The following is a 19,069-nucleotide window of genomic DNA, read 5'->3' on the forward strand; positions in this document are numbered from 1 at the left end:
CCCACACTTCAGGAAAGAAAATAGGGATTAGGCTAAAAACTGCCTGTTAACTACCTGTTAACAGGCAGTTAATTGGCACTAATCCCCTTCCCGCCTCGGGGAGGCGGGTCCCAGCGCAGGTCGGGTACCCGCCTCCTTTGAAACTGGCATGGAGGCAGGTTGGGGGCGGGATGGGTTCGTACCCCCCCGATTTCGGGATTTTAACCCCCCACGCGCCTCCAATCCCGCCTCCATGGCCCATTGAAGATCCTGCCCAGAATATCTAGCCTGCAATTACCGTCCATCCTGAAGTGATGGTAGCTAACACTGGACTGGGTTTTCTAATCCGATCGATTGATATATAGAAATACGGCGTAGAAATTACAACGTGGAAACAGGCCAATCGATCCAACCAGTCCACGTCAGTACTTACCTTCCACATGAGCAAATAGTCCTAATCACATTGCCCTATCCTGTACCCACATCTCTTCAGCTCCTTTTCCTTCCACTGCTTATCTGATCTAATTGTGAATGTTGACATAGTTTCTGTCTCAACCACTGACCTTGGAAGTGAATCCCACAGCCTCACAACTCTCTGCGTGAAGAAGTTTCTGCTGCCCTCTGTTCTAAATCTCGAACATTAAGGGGGCAAAATTAGGTTGCTTTGTGCCTCCCGTTAGCGCCCCGCCCCGCTTGCGCCCTGGCCGCAAACTCTGGTCGTGCCCCCTGACCTACTGCCGGACGCTGTGTCTGACAGGGTCAGGGGGGTGTACGTGCGGCCGGGGCGGCGATAATTAAAGGGGAAGTGCCATTTTTTTTGGGCCACCTGCTAGCACCTGCTCCCGCTGCCATCCCCCCCACGGGGCGCTGGCCACAATCCGCCGGCCCGGCTAGAGTGCCGGGCTCTATTGCCAGCACGCCGCTCCCCGGTGACCCAGCAGGACCCCCGTGCACGCTGCACTAGGACCCTCCCCTTTAATAAGGGGAGGGTGGCCTGCAGTGCCGCGGCGCTGCGGCACGTCGCGCCGCGATATTCCCTGGGAGCGTCCCAAGCGGGAGAGGGAGCACTTCCAGTAGTGCTGCGCCTCCTCCTTGGGGTGCTACCATTGAATTTCGGGCGCAAAGGTGCTAACTTTCTCGGGGAGTCAGCGCCCGGGCGAAGTTAGCGCCCCAGAAGGGACGCAACTGAATTTTTGCCCCTTAATCTTCTATCTTTGGCCTCTCATTCTTTATTGCCCCTCCAACTAATGGAAACATCTGCTTCTATCTACCCTGCCCCATTTCATCATTTCACCATATTGAGCCCTAATCTGTATTCTAATGACAATAGATCCAATTTTTCAAGCCTAGGTCTGGCGACTAATATTTAAAGCACTGTGCCGTGCCCCCCACTGCCTTAGCAATCCAGAATGCAATGACATTCCTGATGTCCAGTATTGCTCAGGAATCCATGGTGTCAGCATTCTCATCATTATTCTCTCATTTGCATATGACAGTCCAAATATGGGTGGGCAACAGCAGCAACGTGTATTTATGTAGCGCCTTTGAGGATGTATCAAACAGGGTGGATAAAGGGGAACCAGTGGATGTAGTGTATTTGGACTTCCAAAAGGCATTTGACAAGGTGCCACACAAAGGATTACTGCACAAGATAAAAAATCACAGGATTGGGGGTAATATACTGGCATGGGTGGAAGATTGGCTATCTAACAGAAAACAGAGAGTTGGGATAAATGGTTCATTCTCAAGTTGGCAATCAGTAACTAGTGGTGTTCTGCAGGGGTCAGTGCTGGGGCCCCAACTCTTTACAATCTATATTAACGATTTGGAGGAGGGGACCAAGTGCAACGTATCCAAGTTTGCCGACGATACAAAGATGGGAGGGAAAGCAGTGAGTGAGGAGGACATAAAAAACCTGCAAAAGGACATAGACAGGCTAAGTGAGTGGGCAGAAATTTGGCAGATGGAATATAATGTTGGAAAGTGTGAGGTTATGCATTTTGGCAGAAAAAATCAAAGAGCAAGTTATTATCTAAATGGAAAGAAACTGCAAAGTGCTACAATACAAAGGGATCTGGGGGTCCTGGTGCATGAAACACAGAAGGTTAGTATGCAGGTACAGCAGGTGATCAGGAAGGCCAATGGAATCTTGGCTTTTATTGCAAGGGGGATGGAGTATAAAAGCAGGGAAGTCTTGCTTCAGTTATACAGGGTACTGGTGAGGCCACACCTGGAATACTGCGTACAGTTTTGGTTTCCATATTTAAGAAAATATATACTTGCTCTCGAGGCAGTTCAGAGAAGGTTCACTCGGTTGATTCCGGAGATGAGGGGGTTGACTTATGAGGAAAGGTTGAGTAGGTTGGGCCTCTACTCATTGGAATTCAGAAGAATGAGAGGCGATCTTATCAAAACATATAAGATTGTGAGGGGGCTTGATCGGGTGGATGCGGTGAGGATGTTTCCACTGATGGGTGAGACTAGAACTAGGGGGCATAATCTTAGAATAAGGGGCTGCCATTTCAATACTGAGATGAGGAGAAACTTCTTTACTCAGAGGGTAGTAAATCTATGGAATTTGCTACCCCAGAGAGCTGTGGAAGCTGCAACATTAAATAAATTTAAAACGGAGATAGACAGTTTCCTAGCTGATAAGGGAATTAGGGGTTACGGGGAGTGGGCAGGGAAGTGGACACGAGCCTAGATTCGGATCAGCCATGATCCTATTGAATGGCGGAGCAGGCCCGAGGGGCTGTATGGCCTACTCCTGCTCCTACTTCTTATGTTCTTATGTTCTTTAACATAGTAAAATGTCCCAAGGCGCTTCACAGGAGCGATTATCAAACAAAATTTGACACCGAGCCACGTAAGGAGGTATTAGGACAAGTGTCCAAATGTTTGGTCAAAGAGGTAGGTTTTAAGGAGCGACTTAAAGGAGGAAAGAGAGAGGTAGAGCGGTTTAGGGAGGGAATTCCAGAGCTTAGGACCTAGGCAGCTGAAGGCACGGCCACCAAGGGTGGGACGATTAAAATCGGGGATGGCGCAAGAGGCCAGAATTGGAGGAGCGCAGAGATCTCGGAGGGCTGTAGGGGCTGGAGAAGGTTACAGAGATAGGGAGGGGCGAGGAGGCCATGGAGGGATTTGGAAACAAGGACGAGAGTTTTAAAATCACGAGCACAACATACGCCGCCACTCCCAGAGGAAATTCCCAGAAGTGGTGATGGAGTTTTGGGATACAAACTGAGTGGCTCTCCAGCACAGTTCCCACTCCCGCCTCCTCCGAAACCACCCAAACATGGGGGGTGGGGCAGGGGAGTGGGGGGGGCGGGCGGGGCATGATAATTCCTTGGAAGATTCTGCCTAGTGTCTTTTAGACGTTAGGACAGGGGTCTCTTGAACTGTGTTGGTGCTTCCAAGGTGCCTTTGGAGTGTTTCAACATTCACAAGTAGTCCCTCACAGAGAACATTTTGACCAAATGGCTAAACTCTAAATGACAATGAGAATAAGTGGAATAAAGTAAAAAAAAGGTATAAACACTATCTATCAGCCTGACAGGAGATGTCCACACACACACACACACACACACACACACACGTATATTAAATTTGGAGCGGTGTTTAGGGAGAATTGGATAAACATTTAAGGGAGTGGGCGAGTGAAGACTATTTGTTTTTGGGATGGGCTGTAGATTGCTTTCTGTACCTGTATTTTCCTATGTTCCTCTGCATTGGCCCCACAACCCAGACACATCTTCACTTTTTCAACCAAACTGCTGCATCTGAACCTATATAACCCACGTTGGAGTACAATTGTTTTCTTCTAGAATGGATCCAAATCGGCCGTGTTTGAGTGATCTGAAACACATCGGGCTAAAAATTCAGTTTGGGGCGCCCAGCTCGCCTGGGCGCCGGAATTACCGCTGCGCGCGGAGCCACTTGCGCCATCGGGATATTCAGTTTCTGCGCCCCAAATGGAAGCTGGCCACTAAACGAGGCTTCCCGTGCCCCGCTTGGGGCGCTGAAACTGAATTTCGGCGCGCAAAGGGCCGCAGCGCCACCCGCTGTGGCACGGCACGCTGCGGTACTGCAGGCCTTCCTCCCACTGTTAAGGGGGAGGTGCCTGCAACAGCGCGATCCTCGCTCGCGAGTGCCGGCAAATGAGCCCGGCACCAAGGAGAAGTGCCGGGCTCTCGGGAAACAGCCGGCAATGCCGCGGGGGGGGTGGTGTAGGAGGCCGGGGACGGAGGTGCTGGCAGGCGGCCGCCGAAAAAGCGGCCGGCCGCACCTCCACCTTAACTAGCGCCACTACCGCCACAGGTTGGCCCCTGTGTACCGGTCGCTATTTGCGGCCGGCGCAGAAGAGGCAGGCGCGACCTAATATGGCGTTCGGGGCGGTAGCGGGGCGCTGCGCACACCGATGACGTCATCGGTGGCGGTGCAGCGCTACAGGCTAACGCCGCCATTAGCGCCCAGCTAAATATCGCGGTGGTTGTGGCCAGTGGCGCTAAAGCCTCTGAGTGGCCTCTTTGGGCGCAAACTGGTGGCGCAGGCCACTGAATTTCTAGGCCATCGTGTGCCTTGCCCCAGCAGCAGAAGCATCCAATATTCAAAGGAGTATTCGATCTTTTTTTTCTTCCACTTTTGAAGCATTACTAGGCCCTTGACCCATTTATTGTGGGTTGGACTGGGATAGAGGATTATCCACAAACTCCATTCCCGAGCCATCGGCTCCATCCCTCACCCTGGCAACTGTCTGAGGCTGAACCCCATCGTTCGCAACCTTGGTGTCATATTTGACCCCGAGATGAGTTTCCAGCCTCAAATCTGCGCTGATGTAACAAAACTACTAGGCACTTGGTCTAAGCATTAAACAAAGCTTTAATCAACTGTTTTACAACATGGAGGTCTAGTTGTGTCCTTCACTAGTTCCTGTTAAGAATGTCCTGCGCAAGCTGGGCCCGTGCCCGAGTATTTATACTCTCCTTGGACAGCGCCACCCGCAGGCCGCTCAGTATTATTTCCTAAGTCTTTCTTTCATGAATGACTGATTCATGTCACGCACCATCACTAAGATCGCTTATTTCCACCTCCATAACACCGCCCGACTCTGACCCTGCCTCAGCCCACCTGCTGCTGAAACCCTCATCCAGGCCTTTGTTACCTCTAGACTTGACTATTCCAACGCACTCCTGGCTGTCCTCCCACAATCCACCCTGCGTAAACTGAGGTCATCCAAAACTCGGCTGCCCCGTGTCCTAACTCGCACCAAGTCCCGTTCACCCATCATCCCTGTGCTCGCCGACCTGCGTTGGCTCCGGGTAAACAACGCCTCGATTTCAAAATTCTCATCCTTGTTTTCCAATCCCTCCACGGCTCTCGCCCCCTTCCTATCACTGTAACCTCCTCCAGCCCTACAGCCCTCCGAGATCTCTGTGCTCCTCAAATTCTGGCCTCCTGAGCATTCCTGAGTTTAATCGCTCCACCATTGGCGGCTGTGCCTTCTGTTGCTGAGGCCCTAAGCTCTGGAATTCGCTCCCTAAACCTCCCCGCCTCTCTCCCTCTCTTTCCTCCTTTAAGACTCTCCTTAAAACCTACCTCTTTGAACAAGCATTTGGTCACCTGCCCTAATATCTTCTTATGTGGCTCGCTGTCAAATTTAGTTTGATAATCGCTCCTGTGCAACGCCCTGGGACATTTCACTATGTTAAAGGTGCTATATAAATACAAGTTGGTGTTATTGTAGTTATATTCAAAGGAGTATTTGATCTTTTAATCTTCCATTATTGAAGCATTCCTAGACCCTTGGATGACACATTTATTGTGGGCTGGAATGGGATGAGGTTTATTGAACCATGTGAAATCTAACTTGTTACAATTACGTTGCTGCATCATTGCAGTCTTAAATGGGTTGTCAAGGTCTGTAATGGATGTTGTTAGATGCTGACTGAAGGGGCAACATGGATTGGGTTTGTGTTAGTTGATAGTTCCATGTGTCTTCAATGCATGTTGGACAATTCAACTGTGCTGCATCTCAAATAAGTACATCAGTTCACAGTGTTACTCCCTCTGCACTGGCACACCGTGACTGCAGTGTGTCCTGTCTACGGGATACACCGCAGCAACTCACCAAGGCTTCTTCGACCGCACCTCCCAAACCCCGCAACCCCCACCACCTAGAAGGACAAGGGCAGCGGACGGATGGGAACACCACCACCTCCAAGTTCCCCTCCAAGTCACGCACCATCCCAGCTTGGACATTTAGTGGCTGTTCCTTCAACGTCGCTGGGTCAAAATCCTGGAACTCCCTACGAACAGCGCTATGGGAGTACTATAGGATCCCGGGCTTCATACACAGAAGCATAGAGTACAAAAGCAAGGAAGTTATGATGAACCTTTTATAAAACACTGGTTCAGTCTCAACTGGAGTATTGTGTCCAATTCTGGGCACCGCACTTTAGGAAGGATGTGGGGGCCTTAGAGGGGGCGCAGAAAATATTTACAGGAATGGTTCCAGGGATGAGGGACTTCAGTTACGTGGATAGACTGGAGAAGATGGGGTTGTTCTCCTTAGAGCAGCGAAGGTTGAGAGGAGATTTGATAGAGGTATTCAAGAGGTCTAGACAGAGTAGATAGAGAGAAACTGTTCCCATTGGCGGAAGGGTCGAGAACCAGAGGACACAGATTTAAGGTGATTGGCGAAAGAACCAAAGGCGACATGAGGAAAAGCTTTCTTACGCAGCGAGTGGTGAGGATCTGGAATTGCACTGCCTGAGAGGGTGGTGGAGGCAGATTCAATTGTGGCTTTCAAAAGGGAATTGGATAAACATTTGCAGGGCTACGGGGAAAGGGCGGGGGAGTGGGACTAGCTGAGGTGCTCTTGCAGAGAGCCGGCACGGGCTCGACGGGCTGAATGGCCTCCTTCTGCGCTGTAACCAGTCTATAATCCTATGATTCTGTACCTTCACCACACGGACTGCAGCGTTTCAAGAAGGCGGCTCAGCACCACCTACTCAAGGGGCAACTAGGGATGGGCAATAAATGCTGGCCTTGCCAGCGACGCCCACACCCCAAAAGTGAATAAATTAAACAAGTAGCCGCATAAATATGGTATAGTGTGCATTTCAATGTGGTGTTCAGCTCCTGTATGACACACATACATAATCACATTTTTTGCTTTGACATGATGGCTACTGAAATCATCTAAAATGAATCATGCCGGCAATTAAGTCCCATTGAGACATCCTTGGGAAACTACGACCATTTTGCTTTCTTCCTACACTTGTTTATGTTCTTACCTTCTGAATAGTGGGACAGTGTCAGTAAACTAACACAGGAGGCCCCAGCACCAGAACCGAAGACCGTAATCCGCATAGAATCTCCTCCAAAAGCTCCGATATTTTCACTAATCCACCTTAGTGCTTGGATTTGGTCCAGCAATCCGTAATTCCCTTTGGCAGCCTGGTCACCTGTGCTTAGGAAGCCTGCAAAGAAAAAAAAAACAACTGGTTTAGTGTGAGATACCACCTGGTGACCACACATCGTGCCATAGTGCGACAGTGGAGCTTCTGGCTTCCATTTGTAAAGTTTCTCAAGTGACCAGACAACCTTGTGCCTTAGGAGCTATCCCTTTTACCGTTGAGGATTGGACTCAGGTCATCGAGATGGACATGGGCAAGTCTCTTTTATGCCGGTTGTTTGGGGGTCAAATGGACGTGAACTTGGCCAACATCAACGCAACTCCCAATGGAACGTGGGCCCGCAGCATCAAAGCAGGTGTCAGCTGTAGCTCAGTGGGTAGCACTCTCTCTCGCCTCTGAGTCAGGCGGTTGTGGGTTCAAGTCCCACTCCCGAGACTTGAGCACAGAAATCTAGGCTGACACTCCCAGTGCCAGCACTGAGGGAGCACTGCACTGTCAGAGTTGGCGTCTTTCAGATGAGGCGTCAAACTGCGACTGCCCTCTCTGATGTAAAAGATCCCACGGACACTATTTCGAAGAAGAGCAGGGGGAATTCTCCCTGGTGTCCTGGGGCCAATATTTATCCCTCAATCAACATCACTAAAACATTATCTGGTCATTATCACATTGCTGTTTGTGGGAGCTTGCTGTGCGCAAATTGGCTGTTGCATTTCCCTACATTACAACAGTGACTACACTCCAAAAGTACTTTGTTGGCTGTAAAGAACTTCGGGACTTCTTGAGGTAGTGAAAGGTGCTATATAAATGCAATCTCTATCGAAATTGGCATCATTTGAGAAAATTCACTCCAGGCAGCCATGCGGATTTGTACTGTTGGAAGTAAACAAAACAAGGCTGGTGCAGTAGAGGGAGCTCTTCCGAATGGAGGACTACGCTACACGACCAGGGCAAGCTTGAGGTTGCAGAATAGAGACCTTCCTCAGCCTGCCCAGTGTCGGAACTGCAATCGCAGACTTCGGGCACTTGGTTCAAAGAGAACAAACAAGCTGTTGCCCAGTGCTGATATCCTTCACTTCGACAAGAAAAATACTAACCAAAAACTGTGAGACCTTAGAAATTCTGAATCAGCGGAGCTTTATATCGACCCTTTTTATTTCTTTGAAATTTTACTCAAAGTTTGTCTTGCGCATGTGTCGAACTTATCTGAGAAGGTTTTACTGTTGCACATTATATCTTAAATTAAAAGAACATTCCCCAATTAAAGGAGCATCTTCAAGAGTCACAGGGGGAAAAATTCAGTTGTTTGCGCCTCCCGTTAGTGCCTTAAGAGGGCGCTAATGGGGCGCAAAGCAACTAGTGCCCGGTCGCGGCGATGTTTGCGCCGCTCGCGAAATTAACTAGATATTTTGCGGCGGCGCTAAACACTACCGCCACGATCTCCTGCGCCGGCAGATTGTGACGTCAGTCGAGTGCGCAACGCCCTGGTAGCGCCCCGGACCGGATATTGAGTGGCGCCCCCTGTCTTACCGCCTGCCGCTAGCAATGACAGGTTGAGGGGAGCGTTATGTGTCAGAAAGGGACTGGGGGAGCCCTATTTAAAGGCGACCGCTTCCTGCCTTTTTTTGTCGGTGACATTTTTGCACCACGCATTCTGAGAGAGAGTTAGAGAGAGAGAGAGAGAGACTTCTGGAGAGATTCAACGCTGTGTGAAGGAGTTTTGGGTACTGAGCAGCACTTTGCAGGTTCATTTTGATTTGCCCTTCCTTGCTTCGCCAGCGCTCTGAGGTAGCGCCTCGCTCCTCGGTCTTTGCGCCTTAAGGCAGGTGTGAAGTGCCTGATTTAGCGCTCCAATCACCTCCAGGGGCGATAAAAGCCAAGTTTGCCATCAGAGGCGATAATTAGCGCCAGGCGCTAAACTTTGCGCACGGCCGATAATGGCGCCCCAAATCGGGCGATACTGAATTGTTCCCCCATAGAGTCATAACGGCACAGAAGGAGGCCATTCGGCCCATTGAGACCGCACCGGCTCTCTGTAGAGCAATCCAGTCAGTCCCATTCCCCCGCTCTATCCCCGTAGCCCTGCAAGTTTATTTCCCTCAAGTGCCTATCCAGTCTCCCCTTGAAAACACTGAGGCCTAAAAATTCACTGGCGCGGCACCAGAAGTCCCGCCACAAAAGGAGCCGGGAGCGCCAGCGGGATATTCAGTTCGAGCGCTCCAAACAGAAGCGGGGCGCTGCTCGAGGCGCCCCGTGTCCCTCTTGGGGCGCTGAAACTGAATATCGCAGCGCAACGTGCCGCAGCGCCACATGCTGCAGCATGGCGCGCTGCGGTACTGCAGGCCTTCCTCCCCTTCTTAAAGGGGAGAGGCCTGCACCAGCGCGATCTCTGATCGCGAGTGCCGGCAAAAGAGCCCGGCACCGAGGAGAAGTGCCGGGCTCTTGGGACACAGCCGGCACTGCCCGGGGAGGGGGGATCAGGAGGCTGGGGAGGGCGGCGCGAGGAGGTGCTGGCAGGTGGCCACCTAAAAAAATGGCCGCCCCACACCTCCCCTTTAATTTGCGCCACTACCACCACAGGTAGGCCACCCCTGAACCGGTCGCGATTTGCGACCGGCGCTACGGGGGGGGCGCGACCCAATATCGCGTTTGGGGCGGTAGCGGGTCGCTGCGCACACCGATGACATCATCGGTGGCGGCGCAGCGCTACAGGCTAATGCCGCCATTAGCGCCCCGCTAAATTTCGCGGGGGGCGTTGTTGTGTATGTACCTTTAAGGGAATAACTGGTCTCAGACTGCAGTACCGGCAGTGACCACCCCTGTATAAAAGGCGCTAGCAAGCCTCTGTAGTTTCAGTTTCCCGATTGACTCCATTCAGTAAAGACTTGTTTTGTTCAACTCCTGCTGTCCGTGTCTCAATTATACACGGACATAATATTGGTGACGAGCAGATACGAACTTACCTACAGTCTGCGCCACCTCCTGGGATCCATTCCTGAAGCGAAGTGAGCAGAGGTCGAGGCCAGAAGGAAGAAAGAAGCAGTAGAAACGGGCGTCGACCGTGGGCATCCGCCCCTGAGTCAGCGGAATTGAAGATTGCTGGAGAAGCTGTCGAAAGCGGGGCTTGGTTCCTGTCAACGGTGCTTCAGCTAATCGGGCTGGTGGCAGGTAGTACACTGATCCTTCCTGGGCTGCGGCGGTCTAGAACTCGAGCGGGTGGCTTGCAACGGGGCCGAGCAGCATTGTCGGGAAGAGGAGAGAGAGAGGGTGGAGCACACAGGGCGCGGCCGGTGCTACGAAGTCGGGCTGCGTACAGACCCAAAAAGAGGGAGGCAAGAGTTCCACGGGGTTGTTCCACGACGGGAAAATAATAAAATAACAAAGGAAATATATATAAAACGCGCAGGAAGCCGCGAGGAGCTGCAGGTTGCAACGGAAACCGCGGAAAGCAGCGCTAGCAACAACGGGGAAGAAGACAAAGTGCGGGAGGCGCCATCTTAATCCAGCGGGGAAGAAGGCAAAGCGCGGGAAGCGCCATTTTGTTAAATCGGGGAAGAAGGCAAAGCGCGGGAGGCGCCATTTTAGATTTCCAAGATGCCGAAGACTGGCTGTATCACTGCCTTTGATAATGCAATAGAGGACTGGACCACGTATGTGGAAAGAGTTGAGGTATATTGCGAGGCAAACGAAATAGCCGATGAGAAAAAGGCATCGGTACTGCTAAACGTAATGGGCGCAAGAACGTACGGCCTATTGCGGGACCTGATTGCTCCAGCCAAACCGAAGGCGAAGAGTTTTAACGAAATTGTTGCTATCCTACAGGAACACCTAAACCCTGCACTGCTGCTGATAGCAGAAAGATTTAAATTCCACAGGAGAACTCAGCATAAAGATGAGAGCAATTCTGAGTACCTTACGGAACTACGCAAGCTATCAAAGCACTGCCAGTTCGGAGCAGGACTGGCCGATACCCTACGGGACAAATTTGTCTGCGGACTCCTGAGTGAAGGAACCCAGAAGAGGTTACTCTCAGAGAAAGAGCTGACGCTAGATAAGGCTTTCAGCATGGCAGTATCGTACGAAGCAGCAGCCAGGGGAGCTGCGGAAATACAACAAAAGCCACGGGAATACGGCACCCACGAACTGACACGGGGATTTGCAAAATGTTATCGCTGCGGCAGAACTAACCATGACCAGAAGGACTGCTGGTCCAAGGACAAAATATGCAGGCAATGCGGAAAGATGGGACACATTGCACGAGTTTGCAGGTCTGAGAAGAAGACCAACGGCAACAAAAAGGCTACTAAGGAACCGTACAGGAAAGTACAAAAGATGATGGACAGTAGTTCCGAAGACCAAATGAGCGATAGTGAATCCGGGAACAAGAGACTAAGCTGTCTCAAACTTCACAACATAATCGCAAAAGACGATCACCGAACCATTTGGGTCACCCTCATGATAGCAGGGTCCCAAGTCAAAATGGAATTGGATACAGGATCAGCTCTAACCGTCATGAATCGACGAGACTACGAGCGGCTATTCTCACACATACCCTTGAGAGAGACATCCATTATCTTGAGGATGTATACGGGGCAAAAAGTATACCCCAGAGGAAAAATAAGGGTGCCTGTCGAATACAACGGCAAGAAAATACGGAAATTGTATCTCTACATTGTGCAAGATGATGGACCACCATTATTGGGACGTGAATGGATCAGAAAGATAAGTTTAGACTGGCACTCCATTCAGGCACTGACGGTGGCTGGTAAAAAGGATGACGACGTCACTCCTGGACGATTGTCAACAATCTTAGCTGACGCCAAAGAGGTATTTCAACAAGAACTGGGCACTCTTAAAGACGTAACCGTCTCGATAAAAATAGAGGAGAATGCAATTCGCCCAGCCGTCGAGGCAGAGCTGGAGAATCTGAAGAATGCAGGCGTGTTATCTAAGGTAGACTGGAGCGAGTGGGCGACAACCATCGTTCCTGTCATGAAGAAAACGTTAAACAATAAGTCTGAGGAGCCAAGGAAGATTCGCACCTGTGGGGACTTCAAGGTGACGGTGAACCCAATCCTTCACACAGTAGAATATCCTCTTCCAAGGATAGAAGATATCTTCACCTCACTATCTGGAGGGAAGCGTTTTACAAAAATTGACCTAGCACAAGCATATTTGCAGATGGAGGTTGAAGAATCCTCTAGGAAGTATCTCACAATAAACACTCACAAAGGTCTTTACCAGTATAATCGACTGATATTCGGAGTAGCATCAGCTCCGGCGATATGGCAAAGAGCGATGGAACAAGTCCTGCAATGGATTCTGGGGACTCAGTGTTACTTAGACGACATCCTAGTGACAGGTGAAGATGACAGTGAACACCTTAACAACCTAGAACAGGTGCTCACTAGACTACGTGAACATGGGCTACGAGCCAACCGCCCCAATTGCGAGTTTTTTAAGAAACATATCGTATTGTGACCACGTGATTGATGAAGAGGGGTTACATAAGTCCCCTGACAAAATTGAAGCGGTTGTTAAGGCCCCAGCGCCTGAAAATGTGTCGCAACGGAGGTCATTCCTCGGATTGGTGAATTACTACCATAAGTTTTTACCGAATTTGTCCACAATTCTGCACCCACTGAACGCCCTACTATGAACGGGAGTAGCATGGCAATGGAGCAATGACTGTAAGCGGGCCTTTCAGAAGAGTAAGGACCTAATCACTTCAAGAGAAGTATTGGCTCACTACAACCCATCACTACCGATAAGACTGGTGTGTGATGCCTCTCCCTACGGCATTGGGGCGGTAATGTCACATAAATTCCTTGATGGGTTAGAGAGGCAATAGCTTTTGCATCACGTTCGTTAACTTCTGCCGAGCGTAACAACGCCCAGATTGACCGAGAGGCCCTCAGCCTGGTGTGGGGGGTGAAGAAGTTCAATCACTACCTGCACGGTCAAAAATTTACTCTACTAACTGATCATCAAACTCTTGTCTCCATTTTCAACCCTCAGAAGGGCGTACCGATAATGACAGCACAACGGCTACAGAGCTGGTCCCTTTTCCTAGGGGCACACCAATATGACATCGAGTCCAAAGGAACTAAACAGCATGGGAATGCTGATGGATTGTCGCGCCTACCGTTGCCGACGGTGGAAGAAGAACTTGCAGTGGATCCAATGGAGATATTCCACTCGACCATAGTCGAATGTCTCCCTGTGATGAATGCAAGCATAGAAAAGGAAACACGGAATGACCCGACACTATCCCGGGTCTATGATTTAACGGTGAAGGGATGGCCAGCACATGGCGAACCACTGCTGCCAGCATTCTCGCCGAGAAGAGAACAGCTGTCAGTGTGCAGAGGAACCTTGATGTGTAGATCCAGAGTAGTAATTCCACCTAAGTTGATGGATAGAGTGCTCAATGAGCTTCATGAGGATCATCTGGGTGGGGTAAAAATGAAGAACTTAGCCAGAGCGTTTGTGTGGTGGCCGAGAATCGATAGAGAAATCGAAGAGATGACCAAGAGCTGTACAGGATGGCAGAAGGTCCAAAACGCCCCACCACAAGCTCCTCTACATCCATGGGAGTGGCCCTCATCTCCATGGCAAAGGGTGCACATTGATTTTGCTGGTCCCTTCATGGACTCGATGTTTTTAATTGCGGTGGATGCACATTCAAAGTGGCCAGAGGTAATAAAAATGTCCTCAACCACCACAGAAAAAACTATCACAGTCTTACGAACCATATTCGCCAGGAATGGGCTGCCTGAACAGATTTGCTCTGACAATGGACCACAGTTTGTGTCTGAAGAGTTCCGGAGGTTCTTAAAGAACAATGGTGTTAAGCATTACACATCCGCCCCATATCATCCAGCCACTAATGGATTGGCCGAGAGGTTTGTTCAAACGTTCAAGAAGGCTATCAAGGCAATGTGTAATGAAGATATACCCCTACAACACAAGGTGGACAACTTCTTGTTTGCCTAAGGGGATGCGACACATGCGGTTACCAACCAAACTCCTGCCATGATGTTCTTCAATCGAAGACTACGATGCCGCTTGGATCTGGTTAAGCCAAACATCAGAAGAGATGTGGAGAACAGGCAGTTTCAGAATATGAATGAAAGACCGACCAGGAGTTTTAAGATAGGTCAACCAGTGTTGGCCTGGGACTACTGCACAGAGAAATGGCAGCCAGGAACGATTTGTACACAGCAAGGACCTCTCATGTATACCGTGAACGATGGAGAGAGCATTGTAAGACGCCATGCTGACCAGATTCTAGAGTCACTGTAAAACGTCAACTCCACACCACGATCTGATACACCTGGCGATGAAACCGACGTAACAATTGCATCTACCGCAGAATCGGTGATATTGGAAGCAGATGAACCAAACAACGACATTGATCCCGACTCAACCTTGCCAGAAGAACCTGATACCCCAAAGAGGCGTTATCCAGACAGAATCAGGAGGCCTCCTCAAAGACTGAACTTATAATTGCTTAAACGCAACCAATGTATCTAGCAACCGTAATTGTGATTGTAATTAGTTATCATTTAGTTGTTAAATGAATGTTATGTACTGTTTATCTAAAAGGGGAGGAATTGTTGCGTATGTACCTTTAAGGGAATAACTGGTCTCAGACTGCAGTACCGGCAGTGACCACCCCTGTATAAAAGGCGCTAGCAGCCTTCTGTAGTTTCAGTTTCCCGTTTGTCTCCATTCAGTAAAGACTTGTTATGATCAACTCCTGCTGTCCGTGTCTCAATTATACACGGACATAATAGGCGTGGCCAGTGGCGCTAAAGCCACTGAGTGCCCTCTTTAGGTGCTAACTGGTGGCACAGCCCACCGAATTTCTAGACCTGAGTGTCTCCGCTTCCACCAGTTCCGTCGGCAGCGAGTTCCAGATCCTCACCACTCGCTACGTAAAAATGTTTTTCCTCACATCCCCCCCCGTATCTCTTGCCCAAAACCTTAAATCTGTGTCCCAGAGAAGACAAAATATTAAGATAGTCCAAAGCATACAAACACACGCACAATCACCCGCACATACAACAACAACTTGTATTTATATAACGCCTTTAAAGTAGTAAAACTTCCCGAGGCGCTTCACAGGAGCGATTATCAGAGAAAATTTGTGACCGAGCCACACAAGGCGATATTAGGGACAGGTGACCAAACGCTTGGTCAAAGGGATGTTTTAAGGAGCGTCTGAAAGAAGGAATGAGAGGCGGGGAGGTTGAGGGAGAGAATTCCAGAGCTTTGGGCCCAGGCGGCTGAAGGCACGGCCGGCAATGGTGGAGCGATGGAAATCAGGGATGCACAAGAGGCCAGAATTGGAGGAGCGCAGAGATCTCGGAGGAGGTGTAGGAGGTTCCAGAGATGGGGGGGGGTGGAGGCGCGGGGGGGGAGGCCACGGAGGGATTTGAAAACGAGGACGGGAATTTGAAAACGGAGGTGTTGCCGGACCGGGAGCCAGTGTAGGTCAGCGAGCAGAGGGGGCGGGCGGGTGAACGGGACTCGGTGTGAGTTAGGACACGGGGCAGCGAGCAGAGGGGGCGGGCTGGTGAACGGGACTCGGTGTGAGTTAGGACACGGGGCAGCGAGCAGAGGGGGCGGGCGGGTGAACGGGACTCGGTGTGAGTTAGGGCACGGGGCAGCGAGCAGAGGGGGCGGGTGGGTGAACGGGACTGGGTGTGAGATGGACACGGGGCAGTGAGCACAGGGGGTGAGGGGTGAATGGGACTGGGTGCGAGTTAGGACACGGGGCAGTGAGCACAGGGGGTGAGGGGTGAACGGGACTCGGTGTGAGTTAGGACACGGGGCAGTGAGCACAGGGGGTGATGGGTGAACGGGACTGGGTGCGAGTTAGGACACGGGGCAGTGAGCACAGGGGGCGGGTGGGTGAACGGGACTGGGTGTGAGTTAGGGCACGGGGCAGCGAGCAGAGGGGGCGGGTGGGTGAACGGGACTGGGTGTGAGTTAGGGCACGGGGCAGTGAGCAGAGGGGGCGGGTGGGTGAACGGGACTGGGTGTGAGTTAGGGCACGGGGCAGTGAGCAGAGGGGGCGGGTGGGTGAACGGGACTGGGTGTGAGTTAGGGCACGGGGCAGTGAGCACAGGGGGTGATGGGTGAACGGGACTCGGTGAGAGTTAGGACACGGGGCAGCGAGCAGAGGGGGTGATGGGTGAACGGGACTGGGTGTGAGTTAGGACACGGGGCAGCGAGCAGAGGGGGTGAGGGGTGAACGGGACTGGGTGTGAGTTAGGACACGGGGCAGCGAGCAGAGGGGGTGATGGGTGAACGGGACTGGGTGTGAGTTAGGACACGGGGCAGCGAGCAGAGGGGGCAGGCGGGTGAACGGGACCCGGTGTGAGTTAGGGCACGGGGCAGCGTGCAGAGGGGGCGGGCGGGTGAACGGGACTCGGTGTGAGTTAGGACACGGGGTAGCGAGCACAGAGGGTGATGGGTGAACGGGACTCGGTGTGAGTTAGGGCACGGGGCAGCGAGCACAGGGGGTGATGGGTGAACGGGACTCGGTGTGAGTTAGGGCACGGGGCAGCGAGCAGAGGGGGCGGGCGGGTGAACGGGACTCGGTGTGAGTTAGGACACGGGGCAGTGAGCAGAGGGGGCAGGCGGGTGAACGGGACTCGGTGTGAGTTAGGACACGGGGCAGTGAGCAGAGGGGGTGATGGGTGAACGGGACTGGATGTGAGATGGACACGGGGCAGTGAGCACAGGGGGCGGGTGGGTGAACGGGACTCGGTGTGAGATGAACACGGGGCAGTGAGCACAGGGGGCGGGTGGGTGAACGGGACTGGGTGTGAGATGGACACGGGGCAGTGAGCACAGGGGGCGGGTGGGTGAACGGGACTGGGTGTGAGATGGACACGGGGCAGTGAGCACAGGGGGCGGGTGGGTGAACGGGACTGGGTGTGAGATGGACACGGGGCAGTGAGCACAGGGGGTGATGGGTGAACGGGACTGGGTGTGAGTCAGGACACGGGGCAGTGAGCACAGGGGGCGGGTGGGTGAACGGGACTGGGTGTGAGATGGACACGGGGCAGTGAGCACAGGGGGTGATGGGTGAACGGGACTGGGTGTGAGTCAGGACACGGGGCAGTGAGCACAGGGGGTGATGGGTGAACGGGACTGGGTGTGAGTTAGGACACGGGGCAGTGAGCACAGGGGGTGAGGGGTGAACGGGACTCGGTGTGAGATGGACACGGGGCAGTGAGCACAGGGGGCGGGTGGGTGAACGGGACTGGGTGTGAGATGGACACGGGGCAGTGAGCACAGGGGGCGGGTGGGTGAACGGGACTGGGTGTGAGATGGACACGGGGCAGTGAGCACAGGGGGTGATGGGTGGACGGGACTGGGTGTGAGTCAGGACACGGGGCAGTGAGAACAGGGGGCGGGTGGGTGAACGGGACTGGGTGTGAGTTAGGGCACGGGGCAGTGAGCAGAGGGGGCGGGTGGGTGAACGGGACTGGGTGTGAGTTAGGGCACGGGGCAGTGAGCAGAGGGGGCGGGTGGGTGAACGGGACTGGGTGTGAGTTAGGGCACGGGGCAGTGAGCAGAGGGGGCGGGTGGGTGAACGGGACTGGGTGTGAGTTAGGACACGGGGCAGTGAGCAGAGGGGGCGGGTGGGCGAACGGGACTGGGTGTGAGTTAGGGCACGGGGCAGTGAGCACAGGGGTTGATGGGTGAACGGGACTCGGTGAGAGTTAGGACACGGGGCAGCGAGCAGAGGGGGTGATGGGTGAACGGGGCTGGGTGTGAGTTAGGACACGGGGCAGCGAGCAGAGGGGGTGAGGGGTGAACGGGACTGGGTGTGAGTTAGGACATGGGGCAGCGAGCAGAGGGGGTGAGGGGTGAACGGGACTGGGTGTGAGTTAGGACACGGGGCAGCGAGCAGAGGGGGCAGGCGGGTGAACGGGACTCGGTGTGAGTGAGGGCACGGGGCAGCGAGCAGAGGGGGCGGGCGGGTGAACGGGACTGGGTGTGAGTTAGGACACGGGGCAGTGAGCACAGGGGTTGATGGGTGAACGGGACTCGGTGAGAGTTAGGACACGGGGCAGCGAGCAGAGGGGGTGATGGGTGAACGGGACTGGGTGTGAGTTAGGACACGGGGCAGCGAGCAGAGGGGGTGAGGGGTGAACGGGACTGGGTGTGAGTTAGGACACGGGGCAGCGAGCAGAGGGGGTGATGCGTGAACGGGACTGGGTGTGAGTTAGGACACGGGGCAGTGAGCACAGGGGGTGATGGGTGAATGGGACTCGGTGCGAGTTAGGACACGGGGCAGTGAGCACAGGGGGCGGGTGGGTGAACGGGACTGGGTGTGAGATGGACACGGGGCAGTGAGCACAGGGGGCGGGTGGGTGAACGGGACTGGGTGTGAGATGGACACGGGGCAGTGAGCACAGGGGGTGATGGGTGAACGGGACTGGGTGTGAGTCAGGACACGGGGCAGTGAGCACAGGGGGTGATGGGTGAATGGGACTCGGTGCGAGTTAGGACACGGGGCAGTGAGCACAGGGGGTGATGGGTGAACGGGACTTGGTGCGAGTTAGGACACGGGGCAGTGAGCACAGGGGGTGATGGGTGAACGGGACTCGGTGCGAGTTAGGACACGGGGCAGCAGCATTTTGGATGAGCTC

General features: G+C 52.8%; 1 protein-coding gene across 2 annotated transcripts in view; it reads right to left on the reverse strand.

Moving 5' to 3' along the window:
* nlgn4xa (neuroligin 4 X-linked a) overlaps positions 1-19,069 on the reverse strand; it is a 498,119-nt gene that overhangs the window by 40,761 nt on the left and 438,289 nt on the right. For both annotated transcript variants that reach the window (XM_085999658.1, XM_085999657.1), the window contains one exon: positions 7,275-7,460. In XM_085999658.1, the coding sequence (XP_085855784.1) occupies positions 7,275-7,460 (186 nt within the window). The remainder of the gene's footprint in view (positions 1-7,274; positions 7,461-19,069) is intronic.

The sequence above is a fragment of the Somniosus microcephalus genome, chromosome 10 (genome assembly GCF_052327205.1).
Source record: "Somniosus microcephalus isolate GS21.2 chromosome 10, FLI_Smic_1.0, whole genome shotgun sequence".
In the NCBI taxonomy this organism is placed as follows: Eukaryota; Metazoa; Chordata; class Chondrichthyes; order Squaliformes; family Somniosidae; genus Somniosus; species Somniosus microcephalus.